The sequence below is a fragment of the Myxocyprinus asiaticus genome, chromosome 23, assembly GCF_019703515.2.
Source record: "Myxocyprinus asiaticus isolate MX2 ecotype Aquarium Trade chromosome 23, UBuf_Myxa_2, whole genome shotgun sequence".
NCBI lineage: Eukaryota > Metazoa > Chordata > Actinopteri > Cypriniformes > Catostomidae > Myxocyprinus > Myxocyprinus asiaticus.
In genome coordinates, this window is record NC_059366.1 from 41,900,001 (window position 1) to 41,925,666 (window position 25,666).

General features: G+C 37.4%; 1 protein-coding gene across 1 annotated transcript in view; it reads right to left on the reverse strand.

Annotated features, from left to right (window-relative positions):
• The window catches only part of LOC127413561 (calcineurin B homologous protein 1-like), a 25,959-nt gene extending 6,941 nt beyond the window's left edge, over positions 1-19,018 (reverse strand). The window contains exons 1-4 of the mRNA XM_051650803.1: positions 18,688-19,018; positions 9,716-9,788; positions 3,428-3,508; positions 1,453-1,580 (exon numbers count right to left, since the gene is read on the reverse strand). Coding sequence (XP_051506763.1) covers positions 1,453-1,580; positions 3,428-3,508; positions 9,716-9,788; positions 18,688-18,754 — 349 coding nt within the window. The 5' untranslated portion in view covers positions 18,755-19,018. The remainder of the gene's footprint in view (positions 1-1,452; positions 1,581-3,427; positions 3,509-9,715; positions 9,789-18,687) is intronic.
• Between the last annotated feature and the right edge of the window lie 6,648 nt (positions 19,019-25,666).

A 25,666-nucleotide genomic window follows, 5' to 3' on the forward strand; every position in this document is an offset into this window, starting at 1 on the left:
AGGAAAAATACTTGTGGTAAATATTGCTATTCATTTATTAATGTGCATTTTTAAATGGGTGCATAAATAATAAAACTAAATTCTATAATTCTTAGTGTTCTTTTAGTGAAAAACAATGTGGAAAAACATGTGTTGATTACTCTTAACTACATTTTTACTGTGTAATACTCAGATATACATTGAATATTGTCAACATGGCTGAAAATGTAACGTTTTTTTAGCTATACTGCATGGTCCTACAAATGCGTAGCGTATAGGGTTGCAAAATTCCGGGAATTTTCAAAGTTGGAAACTTTCCATGGGAATTAACGGGAATATATGGGAATTAACGGGAATTAACTGGAAATTTGCTAAATTGCAAGTTAGCCTATAACAGGGAACTTAAATGTAGTTGAAAAAAGAAAAAACATCTTGCAGCATAATCTTGGTTAAAACAACCAGATTTAATGCAAAGTCAGCCGAATTTCTACCCTGCGCATTCCTCAATCACATGCACACAGCACACTACTTACTGCAGGCTACTTACTACAACAGGACTATTAAGGCCTACATCCAGTCAAGAAAGTTTTGATATTACTAGAGTAAATATATTTGATTTATGGTATTAAAGTTTAACTAGCAAATACTAAATCAAAATGTGTTTTAAGACAATTTAATGACAATTTAAGAGGCTAGCTATCATGGTGCTAGCTAGCTCAACTGTGATGCTGTTTCTTCTGCCTTCTGCTAGCCAGTTTTCTGTTATCATACAAGAACATAGGCTATAGTTTGATTTAGCATGCTGATTGAGGAGTGTTCATCTAGCCTATTTCTATTCATTTGTCCAGCATCAATTGTAAAATATTTTTACCATTCCAGAATATTCCAATTGTTTAGCTAACTATTTATATATCTGTGCATGGCATTGCATTAGTGTTTTTTACAAGTTTTTTTCTAATCTTATTCTACAGAACAATGCCATGTGCACCATCTGATGTGTGGATACATTTCACCTCAGCCAATGTAGAAGGAAAAGCTGTGTACATTTGCAAATCCTGTGCAAAGACCTATGTTAAGAACGCCACAAAGATGCAGCAGCATATAGCCAATTGGCCAAAGTTTTTTCCAATATTTCCAAAATTCCCCAGCTTAACTTCCCATGGAAAGTTTCTGGAATGTCTCTGGCCCGTTGCAACCCTAGTAGCGTACATAATCCAAAGTTCTGCAAGGACCATATCTTCTAGCGGAAGGATGGCACTAAATGGACTTGTTTAAAATGGTGTTATTTTGTGTGAAATTTTGTGTACTAAAATGTTTCTGTAGCAGTCAACATTTTAAGAAAAGAGTCTCTGCTGTGTGTCGTGCCGAACAAACCCCTTTCTCCATGACTATATTCAAAATGTATCATGGGTCTTGTACCAAATAGCTTCGGTAAATATTTGCTGATATGAGAGATGTTTGGGTTGAACTCACAGAGGAGTTTGTTGGTTCTGCTGTTGAGCGGCTCGCCTGCAGTCACATCTTTGTTCTTTTCATTGTCCTCAACAGGACGAAAATGAGCCAGAGTCTTCATGAAGCCCCTGAAGTTAACCTGATCCTCACTAAGAAACATGAGAGACATAAGAATCATGTGTTCAAGGATGGGGGACATTTCATTTGTTTGAACTGATCTTATGTTTGCTCTGCTGAGATTTGATCTTGAGCCAATTTCAAGATCCAGTCTAGTGGTCAACTGTTAAGGGATTTACAATGGCTGATGCCGATATCTAGAGAGAACGATGGCCGATTGCAGATTCAGTGATGATATGTACAGTACCAGTAATAAAAAAATAAAAAATAAAATTAAAAAAAGCTAAAGGCTAAAGGCTTTTCTATACAGATTTAAAGAGATCCTACATTTTATATGCAATTTCATTGCAAATACATACAGTTCATACATGCATACATATATATATATATATATATATATATATTATTATTATTTTATTAATCAAATGGATGCAGCAGAATGGCCAGCTTGCAGAGGTAGTGTATTTCATTATATTTTAATAACAGCGAATTATACATTCACAAAATTGCTGAAATTAAAAGAATTTATTTTACCCCCAAAACATTTTTTGGTTTTGTTTTTGACAAAAGGAGAACTAAAACTTTTTCCAATCAGCCTTGACAAACTGCTGTCCTACTGAAACATTTTCTGACATAACCACAGGAAAGTTTCTGCGTACTTTTCTAGGAATCCAGGTCCACAGTAACACTGAAATACTTGAAACCAAATAAGCCATGAAGTAATCAAGAACCATGTGAAACTGCCCACATACCGTGTGCTTTGCGAGTGTTACGCTGTCACTAAACATGTCACATGATACAGCAGCATAACCAATTTAGGCCAAAATGTAAACACATTGATAAACTGATATAGAAACTATGTCCCCTGAGATATCTTCACAGATATCAAGAAACCTGTCAAAAACATGTCCGTGTCATATTTCATCCCGAGATTCATGACAATTAAGAACACCCACACAACCCCCAGTCTCTTAACTTTAATACAGTTTTTATACATAATGGTCTCATACATAACAGCCTTTAATTTAATTATATTAAAATCATGGCAATAATAGGAACTGCAAATAAACTCAAAAGTAAAACATCTGGACACATTACAGTAATGAGAATTTGGAGGGAAAGGTGCTTAATCGTCATGAAATATAAAAAATTGCAAAAATGTAAAAAGTCCTAAAAACGTCATTTTATTTTCATTATCCAGAATATTATTTTCTTTTGATTTGGGGTGGCATGTTTTCCTGAGATTGACCCAACCATTCGGGAAATCTTCAAACACAAAACGAACACCACATATCTGAGAATGCATCAAACAATGACAAATTCTCCTAATGCCGATAGAAACGTACAGTTATTTGTCATGCCAATAAAATCACATTTAGAGATGCTGTAAGTGATTTTATCTTTCAAAAGCTTTCATGTGACCGAGCCGTTGAATTAGCCACGCCCCCTAATTCCAAAACCCTGCCCTCCAAAGATAATTTTGAGACCAAGACCAAGCAAAAGGGCAGCACTGTTCCTGTGGCTGTCAAATTCAACAGTGGCACAATAGCGCCCTCAAATGACAAACATTATCAATCATAGCCTCAATGATCCACTTCAAATACAACACTATGAGAACAAGCAAAATGATTGACAGGTGAAGCTGCCACAGAGACATGCGAGATATCTCAGGACACTTATTTCATTAATATCTTTAAGGGAGTAGGAACATTTTTTGCATATTTTTCCATGAAAAAAAAATTGCTTACAGCACCTTTATCTGAATCTGAAATGATTCAAAGCATTAAAGCTATCTGTATGCATGATAACTTGTGCAATAAAACCAACAGATCAGGTTGAGGTTTCAAAAGTCTTGAGAAGTGCGTCACAACTTTCTCACCCCTCTGGGAAGAAGGCATTAATTATCCGATCTCCAAGAGGATTAATAGCCAACTCTGGAATCCTCTGAAAGTCTTCTCGGCTGAAAAGAGAGAGAGAGCATGAGAGGTTATTTTGTGAGAATCTGTTCTGAAAGAGTCTCAGGTTTTACGCACACACACAGATGCAGCCCTATGGAAATAGGTGTTGGTGTAACACTTTACTGTAATCAGATTACTTTTCCTAAAAAAAAAAAAAAGTGACACATAATCCTTTATTTATCAGTAATCCCTTGAAAATTACAGTTCTTACAGAAAACATTGTTCCTACTTGCATTACAGATAGGATTTCAAAGAACAATGATTAAAGGTAATGGAATTTCAAAAATAATGTTTGTTACATCACCAAATTTTAAACCACAGATGATGTTTGTAAAAAACAAACAATTTTTACAAGAATGCACCCTGTGTATTTGGTAAACAGAATGAGTTTTAGTTATGCAAGACAGCTCACAAAATAGCATAGTATGTAGTGTGGTAAAGGGTGCAATTTCTGCACTGATAGTGTCACCAAACGAGACTGCAAAAATAACTATTTTCAACATGGTTTCCCCGAACACTCCCCTATATGCCAACGGTCAAAGATCGTTTGAAGTTGAACATTTATTGTACAGCATAAATATTACAAAGCATAAATACTCATTTTGAATTATGGCCCTTACCAATAAGAATATAACAGTACATTTAATACAAATATAAATGCAAGTTATGCCCACACAAACAATCTAATCAAAGCATTTGACACTGTTTGTTTTGAGGTTTCTTATTTTTGAGTTATAAGCATTACTCAGAATGTATGCAGGTCTCCATTAACTGCGCTCTTGAGTTGACATTGGATCATGTAATGTTTATGACTTTGCTTTAAAGGACAGCCGATCCCTTATGCTGTGAAAACGTGACTTGTTCTGGTAAAGGCTGATATGAGTGATAATGTCACTACCATCTAGACAGAATGATTAGTGAAGTAATCCCATTACAATGAAGAAAAGCTATTATTTTTTGAATATCTTTCTCGGTGCTAATAGCAATTCCAACAGAACTGGCTTTGCTGATTAACAGAAGTGGTCATTTGCCTGGTGTCAAATCAAAAATTCACCAGAAGTCTTGCCAATGGATAATGCAAAGTTTAAAAAAAAATTTGGGAAATTTTCAGTATGTTTTGTGTAAAATAAAGGTTTACTTAAAATGTAAAATTTAGCATAATTTTACCATTAAATTGTATACATATTGGTATTATATCAGCATCTCTACATATTGTATTGGTTAACATATTGGTCGATCACTTATCTTACACTAAACATTTTTTTATTTTTTATTAATCTTTTTGAATTGTTTTCTAGTAAAAATATCATTAACATTAGTTAACATCAACTAACAATGAACAATATTTTAACAGCACTTATTCATTTTAATTACTAATTAAATTTTTTTTTTTTTTTTTTTTTTTAAATAAACAGTTGTATAAGCTAACATCAGTTAATGCATTATGAACAAACATGAACCAACAATGAACAATTGTATTTTGAAAATTAACATTAACCAAGATTACTAAATGCTGTCAGATATGTTGTTCATACTTAAAGGGATAGTTCACCTAAAAATGGAAATTCTCTCATTATTTATTCACCCTCATGATATCCCAGGTGTGTATTACTTTCTATCTTCCGCAGAACACATTTGAAGAAAAATTCAAAAATATCTTAGCTCAGTAGGTCCTTAAAATGCAAGTGAATGGTGATCAGACCTTTGAAGCTAAAAAATAAATAAATTAAAAAAAAAAAAAAAAAGAGTCAGCATCAAAGTCATCCATACGACTTTAAGTTAAAGCCTTAAAATATTTGTTTTAAAATATAACAAAAACACATTTTTTTTTTGCAATGCAGGGCTTCACAAGTGACCTCCACACTCAACCAGATGACACATACCTCACTGCCCTGATTTCTGAGTCTACTTATCTTTCAATCACAAGAACATATCTTCTCTGAAAATTTACTAATCTCAGTCTGTCGGATGTTTTAGGTGTCAACAAATGCAGCGTGTCATCAACCCAGTTGCATGCTGTCAATTTGTTTTTTGCTTTTTAATACCAACCACCATGCTAGTTTTGTGAACCACAATCCATCAACTCACAAGGTTTTACAGTGTATCCGGAAAGTATTCACAGCGCTTCACTTTTTCCACATTTTGTTATGTTACAGCCTTATTCCAAAATGGATTGAATTCATTATTTTCCTCAAAATTCTACAAACAATACCCCATAATGACAACGTGAAAGAAGTTTGTTTGAAATCTTTGCAAATTTATAAAAAAAAAAAAAAAATAAAAAAAAAATAAAAAAAATCACATGTACATAAGTATTCACAGCCTTTGCTCAATACTTTGTTGAAGCACCATTGGCACCAATTACAGCCTCAAGTCTTTTTGAGTATGATGCTACAAGCTTGGCACACCAATTTTTGGGCAGTTTCTCCCATTCTTCTTTGCAGGACCTCTCAAGCTCCATCAGGTTGGATGGGGAGCATCAGTGCACAGCCATTTTCAGATCTCTCCAGAGATGTTCAATCGGGTTCAAGTCTGGGCTCTGGCTGGGCCACTCAAGGACATTCACAGAGTTGTCCCAGAGCCACTCCTTTGTTATCTTGGCTGTGTGCTTAGGGTTGTTGTCCTGTTGGAAGATGAACCTTCACCCCATTCTGAGGTCCAGTGCGCTCTGGAGCAGGTTTTCATCAAGGATGTCTCTGTACATTGCTGCATTCATCTTTCCCTCGATCCTGACTAGTCTCCCAGTTCCTGCCACTGAAAAACATCCCCACAGCATGATGCTGCCACCACCATGTTTCACTGTAGGGATGGCATTGGCCAAGTGATGAGCGGTGCCTGGTTTCCTCCAGACATGACGCTTGCCATTCAGGCCAAAGAGTTCAATCTTTGCTTCTCATGGTCTGAGAGTCCTTCAGGTGCCTTTTGGCAAACTCCAGGCACGCTGTCATGTGCCTTTTACTGAGGAGTGGCTTCCGTCTGGCCATTCTACCATACAGGCCTGATTGGTGGAGTGCTGCAGAGATGGTTGTTCTTGTGGAAGGTTCTCCTCTCTCCACATCCAGCTCTCTCCACAACTGGAGCTCTGTCAGAGTGACCATCGGGTTCTTGGTCACCTCCCTGACTAAGGCCCTTTCCCCCGATCGCTCAGTTTGGCCAGGCGGCCAGCTCTAGGAAGAGTCCTGGTGGTTCCAAACTTCTTCCATTTACGGATGATGGAGGCCACTGTGCTCATTGGGACCTTCAATGCTCCAGAAATTGTTCTGTTCCCTTTGCCAGATCTGTGCCTCGATTCAATCCTGACTCGGAGGTCTACAGACAATTCCTTGGACTTCATGGCTTGGTTTGTGCTCTGACATGCACTGTTAACTGTAGGACCTTATATAGACAGGTGTGTGCCTTTCCAAATCATGTCCAATCAACTGAATTTACCACAGGTGGACTCCAATCAAGTTGTAGAAACATCTCAAGGATGATCAGTGGAAACAGGATGCACCTGAGCTCAATTTTGAGTGTCATGGCAAAGGCTGTGAATACTTATGCACGTGATTTTTTCGTTGTTTTTATTTTTAATAAATTTGCAAAGATTTCAAACAAACTCCTTTCACATTATCATTATGGGGTATTGTTTGTAGAATTTTGAGGAAAATAATGAATTTAATCCATTTTGGAATAAGGCTGTAACATAACAAAATGTGGAAAAAGTGAAGCGCTGTGAATACTTTCCGGATGCACTGTAAATCATTGTGGATGTTGTCATTAAAAACAAACAGTCACAGCCTGTGACTTCTGTGTATTTGGTAAACAGAACAAGTTATTATCCCCTTTGAGTCTGGTATGTTGCATTCTAAAAATTGGGGAAATACAGATGAAGTCAGAAGTTTACGTACACCTAAACCAAATACATTTAAACTCAGTTTTTCATAATTCCTGACATTTAATCGTAGAAAAAATTCCCTGTCTTAGGTCTGTTAGGATCATTACTTTATTTTAAGAATGTGAAATGTCAGAATAATAGTAGAGAGAATGATTTATTTCAGCTTTTACTTCTTTCATCACATTCCCAGTGGGTCAGAAGTTTACATACACTTTGTTGGTATTTGTAGCATTGCCTTTAAATTGTTTAACTTGGGTCAAACATTTTGGATAGCCTTCCACAATCTTCTCACAATAAGTTATTGGAATTTTGGCCCATTCCTCCAGATAGAACTGGTGTAACTGAGTCAGGTTTGTTGGCCTCCTTGCTCGCACACGCTTTTCAGGTTATGTCGATATAGGACTTGTTTTACTGTGGATATAGATCCTTATCTACCTGTTTCCCCCAGCATCTTCACAAGGTCCTTTTCTGTTGTTCTGGGATTGATTTGCAATTTTCGTTCCAAACTACATTCATCTCTAGGAGACAGAATGAGTCTCCTTCCTGAGCGGTATGATGGCTGCGTGGTCCCACGGTGTTTATACTTGCGTATAGATGAATGCGGTACTTTCAGGCATTGGAAATTGCTCCCAAGGATAATCCAGACTTGTGGAGGTCCACCATTTTTCTTGGCTGATTTCTTTTGATTTTCCCATGATGTCAATCAAAGAGGTACTGAGTTTGAAGGTAGGCCTTAAAATACATCCACAGGTACACCTCCCTTTAGAAGCTAATTGGCTAATTGTCTAAAGGCTTGACATCATTTTCTGGAATTTTCCAAGCTGCTTAAAGGCACAGTTAACTTAGTGTATGTAAACTTCTGACCCACTGGAATTGTGATATAGTCAATTAAAAGTGAAACAATCTGTTTGTAAACAATTGTTGGAAAAATTACTTGTGTCATGCAAAAAATAGACATGCCAAAACTATAGTTTGCTAATATTATTTGTATATTGTGTTGTGTGTAATTGTGTATATTAGATTTTAAATTGTGTTGTGTAAATCTGAAGTTTATTGTAAACTGGTATATGTCTAATCACTGTCACGACTGCTATGATGCTCGGAACTGCACTCAAGAATTTCCCACACTATTGCACTCGTGTATATGGTTGTGTGACAATAAAAGTGATTTGATTTGATATTAAATCTGTGGAGTGGTTAAAAAATTAGTTTTAATGACTTCAACCTAAGTGTATGTCAACTTCTGACTTCAACTGTAAATGCCTTATAACTGTGGGAGTGCTGGCTACATTTTAAAGCTGCTTTTAAAGGAAACTTTACAATGAAAGTCATATTTTTAGCAGTGTAACAGGGGGAAAAGTCTTTCCTCATAGTCATAGCTCAAACATTGAGGCAATCATTCATTAACGCATTAACTTACTGTGTTCAGAGCCTGAGGCCTGTGTGAATGTTTACCCGTGTACGTGAATCTGTTCAAACGGAAATTATTAGTTTGAACAGATTCAGGCCAAGGGATTTTAAAGGTAAAAGTAAAACAAATAAAGTAAAGTATACTTTCTAGTAGAGATCAGGCCGACCAATAGTGGATTTTGCAAATACGATAACTAAGATGGTGGAAAAGGCTGATAACTTCCAATAACGATTAATTGGCAGATAGTTTTTAAAATCGATTTTAAGAACTTTTCTTAGCCTTTCCTTACTGTAAAATCCCAAATGCGTGTTTGTTATGCAACCAAAATCCCAATAATAACCAGAAAATGTAAGATTTGGTACATAACGCGGGACTTTTAATTATAAATAAAACCCGGAATACACCAGGGACTCTTATTTTGAAATGTCTGCGCTTCCAGCTCACAAAAACACACAAGGGAAACAAAACATGCACTCTAACAACCATCTACAATGTATTACAATAGAAACACAATTAAGAAACATTGTCATATAGGATAATAAATACAGTATGACCAATAATTAATAAACAGTAGATCATCATTCATCAATAGTAGATAACCAGCGATCGCTTGTCAATTGACATATGTCTTTTTAAAAAAACATTTAGCATTAACAAACAGCAATCGTAAAGGACCGTAAAAATCGTACACTGTGCACCCGGCTTTAGACCTCATCTTGAAAGTCTTGAGATTTGACTTGGACACGTGACAAAAGCTTGAGACTTGACTTCAGTGAACATGCCTAGTATGCAGACATGACCAAACTGCATTCCTCGTGCAACATTCGCTTCCTCTCAGGTCTTAAGCCAAAGATGTTGCAATATCACACTGTTACACTGGACTATTACTCAACTCATGTAGCACATTTACTGTGTGTGTCATACCTTAGTGCTCCGTTCTCTCCTTTGTCAAGACTGTGAAACCGGCTGTAGAGTCGAGTGATTTGACTGTGGGAGACTGCAACACACACACACACACACACACACACACACACACACACACACACAAACACATGTCAGTCACAGTGCTCCATGTCATCAGAAAAATAAATACACAGATTGACAGTACTGCTTAAAGTCTTATCTGAATGACTTCTCACACTGTAGATATTTCTCAAAAGTCCCGATAATGGGGACATTATATAACAGTGAAGTGATTATTTATTGTCTGCTGAATCTTGAGAAATCAGTGCAGACAGAATTTACTGAACTACATAATCTACATAAAAAGACCAAAAAGACTTGATTGAGATCTCGTAGCACGAGATCTCATCACACCCCTACTATTCAATGCTTGAAATTGCCCAAAAAAATAAAATAAAATTCATACAAAGATGTACACTACAGTCTTCAAAGACAAAGGACAACTGGCTCTAACAAGGACAGAAAGAGATGTGGAAGGCCAGATGTACAACTAAACAAGAGGATAAGTACATCAGAGTCTCTAGTTTGAGAAATAGACGCCTCACATGTCCTCAGCTGACAGCTTCATTGAATTCTACCCGCTCAACACCAGTTTCAAGTACAACAGTAAAGAGAAGACTCAGAGGTGCAGGCCTTATGGGAAGAATTGCAAAGAAAAAGCCACTTTTGAAACAGAAAAACAAAAGAAAAGGTTAGAGTGGGCAAAGAAACACAGACATTGGACAACAGATAATTGGAAAAGAGTGTTATGGATCTTAACCCCATTGAGCTTTTGTGGGATCAGCTAGACTGTAAGGTGCGTGAGAAGTGCCCGACAAGACAGTCACATCTATGACAAGTGCAACAGGAAGTGTGGGGTGAAATGTCACCTGAGTATCTGGACAAACTGAGAGCTAGAATGCCAAGGATCTGCAAAGCTGTCATTGCTGCACGTGGAGGATTTTATGATGAGAAATCTTTGTAGTAGTTTAAGAAATTCTGAACATTTCATCAACTTGGGTGTCTATAACATCCAGGTGAGCTATTGACATACATAAACACAAAAACTTTGGGGTTTAAAATGACAATACAATAGGTTTACTGTTCAAATTAAGAAACTTTCTGGTTGTCAACTGTCAGTGGGACATGTCTATAGCTGATGTGCTGAACTACACCTGTAGATAATCTGCTAAAACACCTAAGTGATCTTGAGGGAACTGACTTCATACATCCACTAAAAATCACCTTGGGAAAAGTTTGCAATTGCAAATATGTCAGAAAAATTCATAGATTTGAGAAAAGCAGCTCTAGCATCAATTGTTTGCAGATGCCACTAGGTTTGATATTCTGTTATCTAATGCAATGACATACGTTGTAAGTGCAAATACACTGCAAGCTGATTTCAGAAAGATGCTCTAGAATGAAAGTATTGACAAATCAACTTGCAATGACAAAGAAAGCTTTTCTATTTTTACCCTAGGTTTTCTCCAAAAATGAGATCTAAAACAGTGGCTAAAAGAACATTTAGGATGCAAATGTCAGTGAGCCTAACTGGGACATATTTACATTTTTAGTGAACACTGGACACACCTCGTGAAATCGTAAACTGGGGCATCTGGTCATTCAAATAAAGCCGCTTTGGAACAATACGTGTTTGTAAAAAGTACCATTCAAGAAATTTTAATTAAACGGAGAATGTAACAGTTGAGTCTGTTTGGTTGTGACTTTCGATTTAACCACAGTAAAAGCACCGCGGCCAATTAGTGACCACATCAATGGAACATCCACTCCAACATTCCAGGCTTTAATCAACACAGTACAGAGTGATCAAGTGAATGAATAACAATTCCACCAGCTAAAACAAATCACTGTACACATGAAACAGCAGCACATACAATGCTGTTAAACCCCGAGTTAAAACACAACCACAGCTGGTGAAGATTACAGACTTCAAATAATCAGGTGTGAAATTCTGTTAGGGTTTGACACCAGAGGGAAAAGAGAACAGAAAAAAATTACGAGGAGAGTACTTGGTGTGGCTTTACAGGAATGTAGTAAAATCTGGGCTTACAAAAACATAAAAAGGGTCACGCCAAAGAAACAGAGGACTTTACTGGTGTACAGGACTGAACTTGAATACTTATGATATATGCCATGTAATATTGGGGCCTATTTCGTGAATATCACTATAGGTGATTCTCACGAATCCTATCAAGAAAATGTCCTGATAATATTTAACCCCCCCCCCCCAAAAAAACAAAACAAAACACCAACATTTTTTATTATACTGTATATACAGTATACACATATGTGTGTATATATTAGGGCTGCAACGGTACACAAAATTCACGGTTCAGTACGTACCTAGGTTTTGGTGTCATGGTTCGGTACGGTCTCAATACAGCAGGGAAAACAAAGAATCTTTATTTATTTTGAAAACAGTGGCTGATGGGCAATAATTCTTATTGTGAAGGCTCATTGATACGTGACTGCACTATGCATAGTTCTTCAACTATCTATTACAATACAAAACTTAAAGAGCTTCTTATATGCACATTGTATAAAAACATAATAATAAAAGTTTAAAAAAAAAGTGTGTGGTGGTGAGGGCGTGGTCAAGCGTTCCTCTGGGGAGAGAGGAAGTGGTAAGGGTTTTCACCTGAGATGAATTGCTGGTAATTGCTGTTTCTTTGTTTGCAGTGAGAGATGGGGGAAATAAAAGGGGCCAGACCTCTGAGTGAGAGAGCCCAGCTGAAGCTTTGAGTGTGTTGGCCACTGCCAGTCCCACGATATATAGCGGTTAAGTGTTTTTTGTGTGAAGCTTTACCGCTACACAGTCAAGCTAACTTGTTTTTGTAAGAAGAATAAATTTACTTTTGAGTTGGATTCGCCATATTCCGCTTCCTCATTCCTCGAACCCGTTACATTGGTGCTGAAACCCGGGATTAGAGGAATTAGGATACACGGTCATGGAGTCGTCGCCGCTGGAGGAAATCTTCCGGTCCCTTGCCAGCATCCACCAGGGCCAACACCAGGTCCTCATGGAGTTTCAGAGAGAGCAGCAACAGTGCCTTGAGGTGCTCCTTCGGGCCCAAGAGGAGGAACGGCAGGTGCTGCGGAGCTTACTACCCCAGGACAGGGTGGACACCCCGTCCCCTGCAGCAGTGCACCCCCACATGTTGCTCACCAAGATGGGGCCTCAAGATGATCCGGAGGCCTACCTTGAGCTCTTTGAGGACACCGCTGAAGCTCTGAAGTGGCTGCCGGAACAGTGGGCGGTCCATCTTCTGCCGCTGCTGACCGGGGAAGCCCAGATCGCGGCACAACAGCTTCCAGTCGCCAACCTCCTGGACTGCTCGGTGCTGAAGAAGTCCATCTTGCAACGGGTCGGCCGCAGCCTAGAAGAACACCGCCAGCGTTTCTGCTCCTTAACGCTGAGCGAGGTTGGCCACCCGTTTGCCTTTGACCAGCAGCTCCGTAACACCTGCCGGCAGTGGGTGCAGGCCAAGCAGGACAGCGACGTCATCAACCTGGTGGTGCGGGAGCAGTTCGTCTCCCGGTTGCCGAAGGGGACGGTCGCTGGACGAAGCGATCCAGCTGACGGAAGACCATCTGGCAGCATATCCAGGGACCAGCGTGCCCCACGCCCTTCCCCCCTCTAATGTCTCCTCCACTATTTTCCCACGTACTTGGTGGATTCAGGTTGTAATCAAACCTCCATTCATCAATGTTTGGTTCAAAACAGGGCATTGGAGGCAAATAATCGGGTGAAGGTGAGGTGTATGCACTAGGATACTCATGATTATCCTATAGTGACCGTCACGGTAATATTCCAGGGACAAAAGCATAATATTGAGGTGGTGGTTATTCTTCCCCACACCCATCCGCTAATTTTGGGAACTAACTGGCTGGCTTTTCGATCATTATTGAAGGGGTTGTGTGTGGATGGGTCCTGTGAGAAAGTAAATCGTAGTGGGATGTGCGAAGTGCTGGCTGGGGAGGCGTGGCCTGGGCCATCTGTGTCATGGGAGGTGTCATCCTCCCCAACCCTTAGGGAATTCCTAGTAGGTTTTAATATTGGTTTCATTCATGGCAAGATTTGTAATCATTCATGTGACTGCGTGTACCGTACCGGAGGCATTGTATCCGTTCGGTTCGGATACATGTACCGATCAAATTTTCACAGTTCCACTTTGCATTTTACTTCCTTTAAAATGTTTTAGTAAAAATACTGTAAACAGTTGTGTTTTTTTTTTGTTTTTTTTTTTTTTTTTACACATACAGTATTTTGCAGATTATTACTTAGTGCATATACTAGTATGCACTAAGGGCCTTTGTGCTCATCTGGGGATGCAAGTTTGATCCAGGACTGTCCACGCCCAATTTTTTAAATTTCTATCAAACCATCAAAAGCAAGTGTAATCAACCACAGAAAACAACTGCAGTTCAATCTGTACTGTCTGCGTGGTGTTCTTTCATCAGGGTTGAAAATAAAGTTTTCCTCTAACATTGAAAACATCCCAGCCTATTTCTAGATCTTGCGGGGGTGAATGTCTCTCTCTGTGGTTCATCTGTACAAAGAGCCAAAGCACTGAGACGGGCACAGATTGGAAAATAATACTTTTCTTGGTTCTGACACAATCGATCACGTAACATCATCTAAGCTACAAATTACAGCTGCAGAGGTGTAATCACTGTCATTTAAATCAAATCATCTGCATCAGCACAGTGCAGATTAAAGGCAGCTGTAACCTCACCATAATCCACATATAACTTCATCCAGACGGGCTCGATATAAACAGCTCTGGAAAAAATTAAGAGACCACTGCAAAATGATCAGTTTCTCTGGATTTACTATTTATAGGTATGTGTTTGAGTAAAATGAAAATTTTTGTTTTATTCTATAAAGTACTGACAACATTTCTCCCAAATTCCAAATAAAATTATTGTCATTTAGAGCATTTATTTGCAGAAAATGACACCTAGTCAAAATAACAAATAAGATACAGTGCTTTCAAACCTCGAATAATGCAAAGAAAACAAGTTCAGAGCAGAAGGAAGCAAGTTTTCTTTCAGGATAACCGTGTATGTGGCTTGATTCATGCATCCTTCACAAAGATGAAACTGCCCGATTCCAGCCTTGCTGAAGCACCCCCAGATCATCACCAATCCTCCACCAAATTTCACAGTGGTGCGAAACACTGTGGCTTGAAGGCCTCTCCAGGTCTCCGTCTAACCATAAGACGACCAGGTGAAGGATCGGCGATGATTTGTGGGTGCTTCAGAAAGGCTGGAATCAGGCAGATTCGTCTTTGTGAAGGACGCATGAATCAAGCCACGTACAAGTTTATCCTGGAAGAAAACTTGCTTCCTTCTGCTCGGACGATGTTCCCGACTCTGAGGGATTGGTTTTTCCAGCAGGACAATGCTCCATGCCATGTCAATCAAGGTGTAGATGGAGGACCACCAGATCAAGACCCTGTCAAGGTCAGCCCAATCCCCAGACCTGAATCCCATTGAAAACCTCTGGAATGAGATCAAGAGGAAGATGGATGGTCACAAGCCATCAAACAAAGCCGAGCTGCATTTTTTGCTCCAGGAGTAGCATAAAGTCACCCAACAGCAATGTTAGTAGAGAGCATGCCATGACGCATGAAAGCGGTTATTGAAAATCAGGGTAATTCCACCAAATATTGGTTTTTGAACTCTTACCAAGTTAAAACACTAGTATTGTGTGGTCTAAAAATGAATATTAACTTGTTTTCTTTGCAGCATTCAAGTTTTGAAAGCACTGCATTTTTTTTTTTTTTTTTTTTGTTATTTTGACCAGTTGTCATTTTCTGCAAATAAATGCTCTAAATAACAATATTTTATTTGGAATTTGGGAGAAATGTTGTCAGTAGTTTATAGAACAAAACAAAAATGTTAATTTCACTCAAACACATACCTATAGATAGTAAATCCAGAGAAACTAATAATTTTGCAGTGGTCTCTAAATTTTTTCCAGAGCTGTATATTGAAAACAGTGATTCAGTCATTTGTTTTTCATCACTCAAAAATGTTCACGGCAGTCCCTGCATGTCATCTCCAATTTCAAATCTGTTTCCATAATTTCCCAGTGGGCAGTTGTGAACTTACCAAAAGTTTTTATAACATAACCAGACATGCTATAAAAGCATCTAAAACTATTCTAAACAGCATTCTGTTAATTCTTTAAAAATGATTATACATGCAAGCTTTTATGTCCTAAAATCAATTGAGAGTCAATATGGAATTTTTTTTATTATTAATTAGTCACACTGCATGACCACACTGTTATATACGTTTGTCTTGTAAAAATGTTCTGCCCTCTGGCTCTTTGGGACTGGATTTTAAATGACAATAAACCAACTTTGACACACCCGAACACACCAGTAGCTTCTGAAAATGAGAGATATACATCTGTGTCCCTCTACAACACACCCCACTTATATCACACACACTCCAGATCATCTGCCCCATAGGCGCTGGTGGTTCACTTAGTCAGTTTGGATCTGTGCTTTTCAATCCTGGAGCACATTTATCCAACAATGCATATTTTGTTGTGTACCATATTAACATATATAGGGTTAACTAGAGAATATGCATCATAAGAAGTGTAGGTATACTTACATGGGTGATTCTCATGAATACTGTCAATCAATTTTTTTTTACTCCAAAATCAAAAGAAACAAATATGAACGTACATTTTGCATAAAGACAATAAGGTCTATTTTAGGGTTATTATGAATTTTTACTTTGTTACCTTTTACCACAATTCTCACTATGCAAAAACATATGGTCATTTAGATATTTTCATTACTGCAATGTGGAAAAAAAAACAAAAAAAAAATTTAATTGTAAAGTATTTATACTGTATTTCATAGTAGTACTCCCTTGCTACTGCCTTTCATTTTTGAAGATTTTAATAATAATATTTTATATATATATATATATATACACACACACACACACACACACAGGTTTGGAATAATAAACAGATTTAGCTGTTTCGGAAGGAAATTTTATTCACCAAAGTGGCACTCATTTGATCACAAAGTATAGTCAGGACATTACTGATGTAAAAAACAGCACCATCACTATTTGAAAAAAAGTCATTTTTGATCAAATCTAGACAGGCCACATTTCCAGCAGCCATCACTCCAACACCTTATCCTTGAGTAATCATGCTAAATTGATCATTTGGTTCTAGAAAATCACTTGCCATTATATCAAACACAGTTGAAAGCTATTTGGTTCATTAAATGAAACTTAACATTGTCTTTGTTTTAGAGTTGCCACAGTATGCAATAGACTGGCATGTCTAAAGGTCAATATTAGGTCAAAAATGACAAAAAAGAAACAGCTTTCTCTAGAAACTCTTCAGTCAATCATTGTTTTGAGGAATGAAGGCTATACAATGCTTGAAATTGCCAAAAAACTGAAAATTTCATACAAAGGTGTACACTACAGTCTTTAAAGACAAAGGACAACTGGCTCTAACAAGGACAGAAAGAGATGTGGAAGGCCAGATGTACAACTAAACAAGAGGATAAGTACATCAGAGTCTCTAGTTTGAGAAATAGACGCCTCACATGTCCTCAGCTGACAGCTTCATTGAATTCTACCCGCTCAACACCAGTTTCATGCACAACAGTAAAGAGAAGACTCAGGGGTGCAGGCCTTATGGGAAGAATTGCAAAGAAAAAGCCACTTTTGAAACAGAAAAACAAAAGAAAAGGTTCGAGTGGGCAAAGAAACACAGACATTGGACAACAGATAATTGGAAAAGAGTGTTATGGATCTTAACCCCATTGAGCTTTTGTGGGATCAGCTAGACTGTAAGGTGCGTGAGAAGTGCCCGACAAGACAGCCACATCTATGACAAGTGCTACAGGAAGTGTGGGGTGAAATGTCACCTGAGTATCTGGACAAACTGACAGCTCGAATGCCAAGAATCTGCAAAGCTGTCATTGCTGCACATGGAGGATTTTTTGATGAGAACTCTTTGAAGTAGTTTAAGAAGTTCTGATTTTTTTTTTTCAAATTGTAATAGTAATTTTTCACATTATTAATGTCCTGACTATACATTGTGATCAGTTGAATGCCACTTTGGTGAATAAAAGTACCAATTTCTTTCCATAAGAGCAAAATCTGTATTATTTCTATTCCGAACTTTTGGCCGCCAGTGAATATATATATATATATATATATATATATATATATATATATATATATATATATATAGTTCAACAGAATATTTTTTTAACGTAACACTGTAAAAACATGACTGTGTTGCGGTTATGAAAATCACAATTGAAAAGAATAGTAAGTAAAAAATCCAGACATTTATGGCAAACACAACTGAGAGATAAATGTGCTTAGGTGTTCTGAAGATAATGTCACAATCCCCAAAAATCATAATGGTCTTAAATACAGGCTTTATTTTTTATTATGCAAAAAAAAATATCTTATTTGTTATTGATTTATGGTTAAATATGACCAGTAGATTTTCTTGAATGAGAATCAATTAGTTAAATACACATATAAGGAGTAGGCAATAACCATTTCTTTTAAGTTTTTCACCATTTAAATCACCTTTTAGCCTTCATTTGTTCATAGAAAAATACTATTAGTGTGACAAATTAATTTTCAAAAGAATTAATGTTCCATATATTCTCTCAATATGAAGTCACTGAAGCTGCATGCACAATCGTTTAAAAAGAAAGAGTAACATTTCCTCTAAGATAGTTTGGAGTGAATAACATATCACAACGCTGGACAAGGACAATGTCATCAACTTCAATTCAATTAAGTTATATATAGACATTTTCAAAATACATTTTGTTCCAAAGAGAGACATGCATGTGTCAACTATAATAGTTAACCCAGATCCTCCCAGGCACACAGTCAGCCCAGCCAAAACTGATACTCACATCCAGTTTCTTTTTTGATTTCTTCAATGTCCTCTTCTCTGAGTAGAGATGAAGCTCTTGAGCCCATGGTTGCTGTTTGTACTGAAGATCAGCTCGAACTAGCACATGAAATTCACCCTGAAGCCCTAAAAAACAGAGCTCTGTAAAACTCTCAGAATAACAGTCAACGTTCAAGTGTGTCTGTCCGTATTTATTACCCGCCTACTTCTGAATTACAACCGGATCAACCGCGATAGTAATGAAATCAAGAGGGTTATAGCAAGAGTTGAAGACGCTTAGCTAACGGCACGTCCGGGAGAATCTGTGTGACGCCAGCTTGCGTCTGTTCTGTCTTTGTACGCACAAGCCTCTGAGTGCATAGAGCGCTATGATTGGCTGGTGTAACGTGGGCGGGGTTTAAAGAGACCGTCGTGTGGTTTCTGGGTGTAGCTGGAATAGAAATAGTTCATGGAATTAGTATAAAACGTGTGCAATGTCAATGAAATGGGCCATATCAGAAAATACTACATTTATATGAACGAGAAAAGCACAGAAGAGCTCAAGGCTTGTATAGAAACGCTTTCAAATATGCAAAAACCGAACTGTACATTTTGAAGTATGTAGATAGTCTACTTTTTTGTTAGAATGTTTGGGTCTATATTCTATAACATTAATTATTCAGGCGTAAATTATTGGCCAGACCGCATTGACGGCGTCGTGAGCGCCCCCTGGAGGAAAGTGTTTTAATGCCTCAGACTAAACAATGGTTCCGTAATGAAGTGCTGCCTTCTGCTGCAAGAAGAGAGAAGTGAGGCGTTTTATAAATCTAGCCTGCAACAAACAATCTAAAATAAATAAATAAATAAATAAATAATAAAAAATTATTTAACTGCAATATGGTATACATATATATATATATATATATATATATATATATATATATATATATATATATATATAATATCAATATAATAATAATAATAATTATTATTTTAAAATATTATTTGTAATTAATTATTATATATTATATTATACTTTAGATATATTAATTATATTATTATGTTTATCATTAGTCATAGAAGTATGATAGTACATTAATAATATTGATTGATCATTCATATTTCTCTCTGATTTTTGACATTAATTTGCTAAATCTATATTGTTTGTTTGTAAATGTAGTTTCATATATAAAATGTTGATAGTCATAGATTCAGGGTGTCTCTCTCTCTGTAATTTAATCTAAATGTCAATTAATATAAATATGCTGGAATTGTGGAAATATGCAAAGAAAATGAAATGTGTCTTGCGTTTATGTTTTTATTTGTTCTTTTTATTTATATAGCATACTTCGTTGTGTTTGTTCTTTCTTTTCTTTTTCTCTTTAACATTGGATTTTGGCATATTGTTTTGTGTTCATTTAAAATAATAATAACAAATTATACAACAAAACAATTAGACAAATCCTGAATAAATGTAACATTTCTAAACATTCTTTTGTGAGAGCTGTATGATATATAATGTAAATGAAGAAAACAATAAAATATTTGTTAGCTTTTTTTGTTTTTGTAATAATTTAATAAATTATATATCGTGTATATATGTACAATATATGTACCGTATAAGTCTATTTGTGTCAGAAACTGCAGTGATAAATTACTTTTATACCATCTGAGGACACAGATGAAATATCAGACCACTACATTTATCAGTAATAAGTTACTATTATAAAATATTTAAATGGGAGGAGATTATGAGTTTGGGGGTTTGCCGCAGCATGGCGTTCATTTGTCTATGGATCATGGAGTCTTAGTCGAAACACTCATTACACGCTTTCATGCAGCTGGTTACTTGCTTACACAGGGGCTCTCCATGCGTGCACCTCAGCTCACCTGGTAGAGCCTCTGTGTGTTACCATCACCACCAGCATGCAAATACATCTCTGCTGAACATGTTTAAGTTTTGTGTATTTCTAAAGAGTCTTGTGTTATATTTTAAAGAACAATCAGTAACTTTTTGATCAGACTGATCTTCCCTTATTATGTGATTATTATGAGCAATTGTTTCTGGTTTTCGGTATAAGGGGAGCCAGTTCTCAAGCAAGTCTTGTATTTTAGATAGATGATCACATTCACTGTAATAATGAATTACTGAGTTTTTTTCTCTGTGCCCTCACAGGGGGCCATGAAATCACTTATGAATCACTGATCTGCATCCTATAAATACTGTATGTACATCTTGGTCTCAGTTAAGAAATAAACATGGCACAGGGGCAGATGATATTAAAATTAGACTTGTAAAGGAATGTTTGTCAAGACAAACTTTGAAAGCCTTGTATGGACATTTAGAAGAGTTTGAAGTTTAGTTTCAAGTTTGAATGTAATATAGGTTTAGTTTGAAAACTTTACAAAGGCAGTTACTATACAGTTACTTGGGCATTGATAAGTGGTTGCTAAGGTGTTTTGAATGGTTGCTATAGAGCTTCTTGGGCATTGATAAGTGATTGTTAAGGTTTTCTGAGTATTGCTAAGCAGTTGCTCGGGTAGTTGATAAGTGGTTGCTAGGTTTTTTGAGTAGTTGCAAGGCAGTTGTTTGGGCATTGATTAGTGGTTGCTAAAGTGATCAGAGTGGTTGCTAGGCTGTTGCTAGGCAGTTCACAAACAGACAGACAAGATGGATGGATGGATGGATGGATAGATGGATGCATGGATGGAAAGACTTGTAATACATAGCTTACTGTATTCATTCTTCTGCTGGGGCCCTCATGTACTTGTACGCAGCTGTTAACGCGGGCCAGGGAAACGCCCGCAGCTGGCACCTCTGCCAGGCCACACTGTTGTTGTTCTTGGAAGTCTTGAGGGCAGGAACATTTCTCCAGCTCTGCAAACCCACAGATGCCCTAATGCGTTCCAGCGACTTTATCTGTACAAGATCTTCCATTCCAACCATGAGCCAGTGGAGTGACTTGAAGCCTGCAGTAGTTTCAGGAAAGCGGGTCAGATATAATTTCCAGTGACTGTGTGTTAAGGCACTTTCACAGAACAAGAGTTTGGCTGTGAAAGAAGATGTCCCTTTCAACAGAAACCTCTAAAAATTCTTTAAAGCACTGTTGTTTTCAGAGCGCAGGTGCACCCATGAAGAAGAGAGAAAAAAGAAAGATCCAGGAGAAAGAGTTGGAGTCATTGTGAGCAGGAATGCTGCTGTCATTTTCACTTTAACCCAATCGTTTCAAAGGATGCATTGAGATTTAAAACTCAAAGCAGAATTCTTCTGTTTCGTGCCAGTTAAAAGTATAAAATAGTTCACCCATTTACTCACCCTATTCCGACACCATATTACTCTCTGTCCGAGATTCTATTTTCCATACAAGGAAAGTGGATGGTGGCCAAAAAAGAAAAAAGAAAGGAAAAAAAGAAAAGAATATCTATATTGGCTCTATATCCCAAGTCTTCTGATGTCATACTATAGCTTTGTGTAAAAACAGACTGAAATTTAAGTTATTTCACATAAAATCAAATTCAAACATGGTGGCATCAGAAGACTTAAAGGTATAGTACACCCAGAAAAGAATATTCTCTCATCATCATGCCATCCCAGATGTGTATGACTGTCTTTCTTATGCAGAACATAAATAATAAAGATTTTTTGAAGAATATTTCAGCTCTGTTGATCCATACAATGCAAGTAAATGGGTGCCAAAGTTCTGACACTCCAAAAAGCACATAAAGGCAGCATAAAAGTAATCCATATGACTCCAGTGATTAAATCTATATCTTCAGAAGTGATATGATAGGTGTGAATGAGAAACAGATCAATAATTAATTAATTTTTTGCTAGAAATTATTCACCCTGCCCAGTAGGGGGTAATATGCATCAAGAATGTGCATAACCAAAATCACAAGAAGAAGAATGTAACATTCAAAGGAATGTAGGGGTAGGTCAGGTAACAGGGAGAAATAGAAGAGAAGAAACCATAATTTATTGACTTATGTTCGGACATTAAGCACTTAATAGTACATTGCCTAGAATAGGGAAACATGATGCAGGAAATGTGAATTTTGTAATCAGGAAGAAACAGTAGAGCATGTAATGATGATCTGTCCCAAATATCGTAATGAAAGAATGAAACTTAAGAAAATAAGATGCATTTTGAGCTTACAAGCTTATAGGTAAAAAAATGCAAGGGATGAATATCTTTCATTTTTAATACAGTATTTGAAAGCGACAGAGTTAAGCAAAATAATATAGTTTAGTTCTCACTCACTAAGAAAAGACTTTGTTGATCACGACCCACACTCCTTACCAGCTGGTGGCTGTAATGCACCTTTTGTTGAATGCCAACCGCCATAAAACTCCAGAAGATGAAGAATGTGAATGTGAAAGTGGAGATTGACTGAGCAGGGAGGAGAATTTATGGTAAAACTGACTTAAATTTTGATCTGTTTCTCACCCACACCTATCATATCTCTTCTGAAGACACTGATATAACCACTGGAGTCTTATGGATTTCTTTTATGCTGACATATGTGATTTTTGGAGCTTCAAAATTTTGATCTCACTAGCCATGACATTGTGAAATTAATCAGCGGGACACCTGCACATGCTTCTTTTTACAAAGAAGTGCAATACGCGGTTCAATGTTGGAAAGCGCAAGCCTGATGTCATCCTCCACCTGGAGGCGATTTCAGTACTTTGTTCAGTACACTGATAAGTTGAGGCGAATGGAAGGAGTAATTTTACGGTTGCATCAGACAACTGAGGACAGTCAGTCTTCAGTCAACCAAAACTAGGGCAGAGAGCAAGAGCTATATAGTCTCCCAGCCACCATAAAGCCAAGCTGAAGATAACTACTGTCATGCTTTCGTTTTTTTTTTTTACACTTTTTAGGTGTAGATGACGATTCTGGCGAGGCATTGTTGCTACAACTCCTTTTGGCACGTGTGATAACCTTATCCATAGCCTACTTACCACCATGGGTTCGTTCGGCTAGTAGTCAGTCACTGTCATCGGCTACTTAAAAGGCAGGGTAGCTCCGCGCCCCCTACTGTTGATTGAGCACCACTGCACTAAACATTCTCTTATGCTTACTCTCAGTAAGTGGCAGTACTGATCAGCAATCACTAAGGGGCGCTACATTCACATTGAACTATTAAGTCATACAGTAATGCTTTTGTGTGTTAAGGAAGCTGGTACATGCAGGTGTAATTATTTGCAAAAACATTAGAATGTAAGAGCAGTAAAAATTACTTCATACATTATTCTTCATACATTATTGATCAGATTGAAATACTATACATACTGTATTATTATAATAGAGATGTTAAAACACGGAAAGTGTGTGTGTGTGTTTAAGTGGATTCGCAGGTTCTCTGATGGCATTGTCTGAAGGAAATAATTCTTTGAAGTGGTAAAACTGCCTTTCTCTCTCTCTCTCTCTCTCTCTCTCTCTCTCTCTCTCTCAGTATAATTTAAGCATCTTTTACTACATGTGCAAAATATAATTTCCTACTTTTTATTTATTTTTGATTTTGGGGTGAAATGTAACCTGGAAATTTTTTCTTGAGACTCTCGTAGTCAGTGTAGTGCACTGAACGCATATTATCCAACTGAATTCAGGCAAAAATCAGTTGTAAATAGAACACTAGACCATTGATCTCTCTCTCTCTCTCTCTCTCTCTCTCTCTCTCTCTCTCTCTCTCTCTCTCTGTGGGGTTTAAGGGCTTTAGTCTAATAGCTCCATTAGCCCAAGCCACTGGCATTAAGTAGCATAACCGGACTGCTTTAACTATAATAACAATCTTTTTACTCCTTATGCTCTCTTTCTTTCCTTTCTCTTCAGACTTTTGGACCCCACTGTACTTCCCCCACTGGTTCTTCTGACACATTTTTCCTCTATTACTCTGTCTTAAATGCATATTGTGCAATACTAAATGATCTGTCCATTCTGCTTATTTGGCTTAATCTATTAATTAAAATATACTGGGTTTCAGCAGAATGTATTAATTTCAGCAGAATGTATCAATTTATAAAGTTGTGCTCAAAAGTTTGCATACCCTGGCAGAAATTGTGAAATTTTGGCATTGATTTTGAAAATATGACTGATCATCTGGTCTTTTATTTAAGGATAGTGATCATATGAAGCCATTTATTATCACATAGTTGTTTGGCTCCTTTTTAAATCATAATGATAACAGAAATCACCCAAATGGCCCTGATCAAAAGTTTAAATACCCTTGAATATTTGGCCTTGTTACAGACACACAAGGTGACACACACAGGATTAAATGGCAATTAAAGTTTAATTTCCCACACCTGTGGTTTTTTAAAATTGCAATTATTGTCTGTGTATTAATAGTCAATGAGTTTGTTAGCTCTCACGTGGATGCACTGAGCAGGCTAGATACTGAGCCATGGGGAGCAGAAAAGAACTGTCAAAAGACCTGCGTAATAAGGTATTGGAACTTTATAAAGATGGAAAAGGATATAAAAAGATATCCAAAGCCTTGAAAATGCCAGTCTGTACTGTTCAATCCCTTATTAAGAAGTGGAAAATTCGGGGATCTCTTGATACCAAGCCAAGGTCAGGCAGACCACGAAAGACTTTGGCCACAACTGCCAGAAGAATTGTTCGGGATACAAAGAAAAACCCACAGGTAACCTCAGGAGAAATACAGGCTGCTCTGGAAAAAGACGGTGTGGTTGTTTCAAGGAGCACAATACAACAATACTTGAACAAAAATGAGCTGCATGGTCCAGTTGCCAGAAAGAAGCCTTTACTGCGCCAGTGCCACAAAAAAGCCCGGTTACAATATGCCCGACAACACCTTGACACGCCTCACAGCTTCTGACACACTGTAATTTGGAGTGACGAGACCAAAATAGAGCTTTATTGTCACAACCATGAGTGCCACATTTGGAGAGGGGTCAACAAGGCCTATAGTGAAAAGAATACCATCCCCACTGTGAAGCATGGTGGTGGCTCACTGATGTTTTGGGGGTGTGT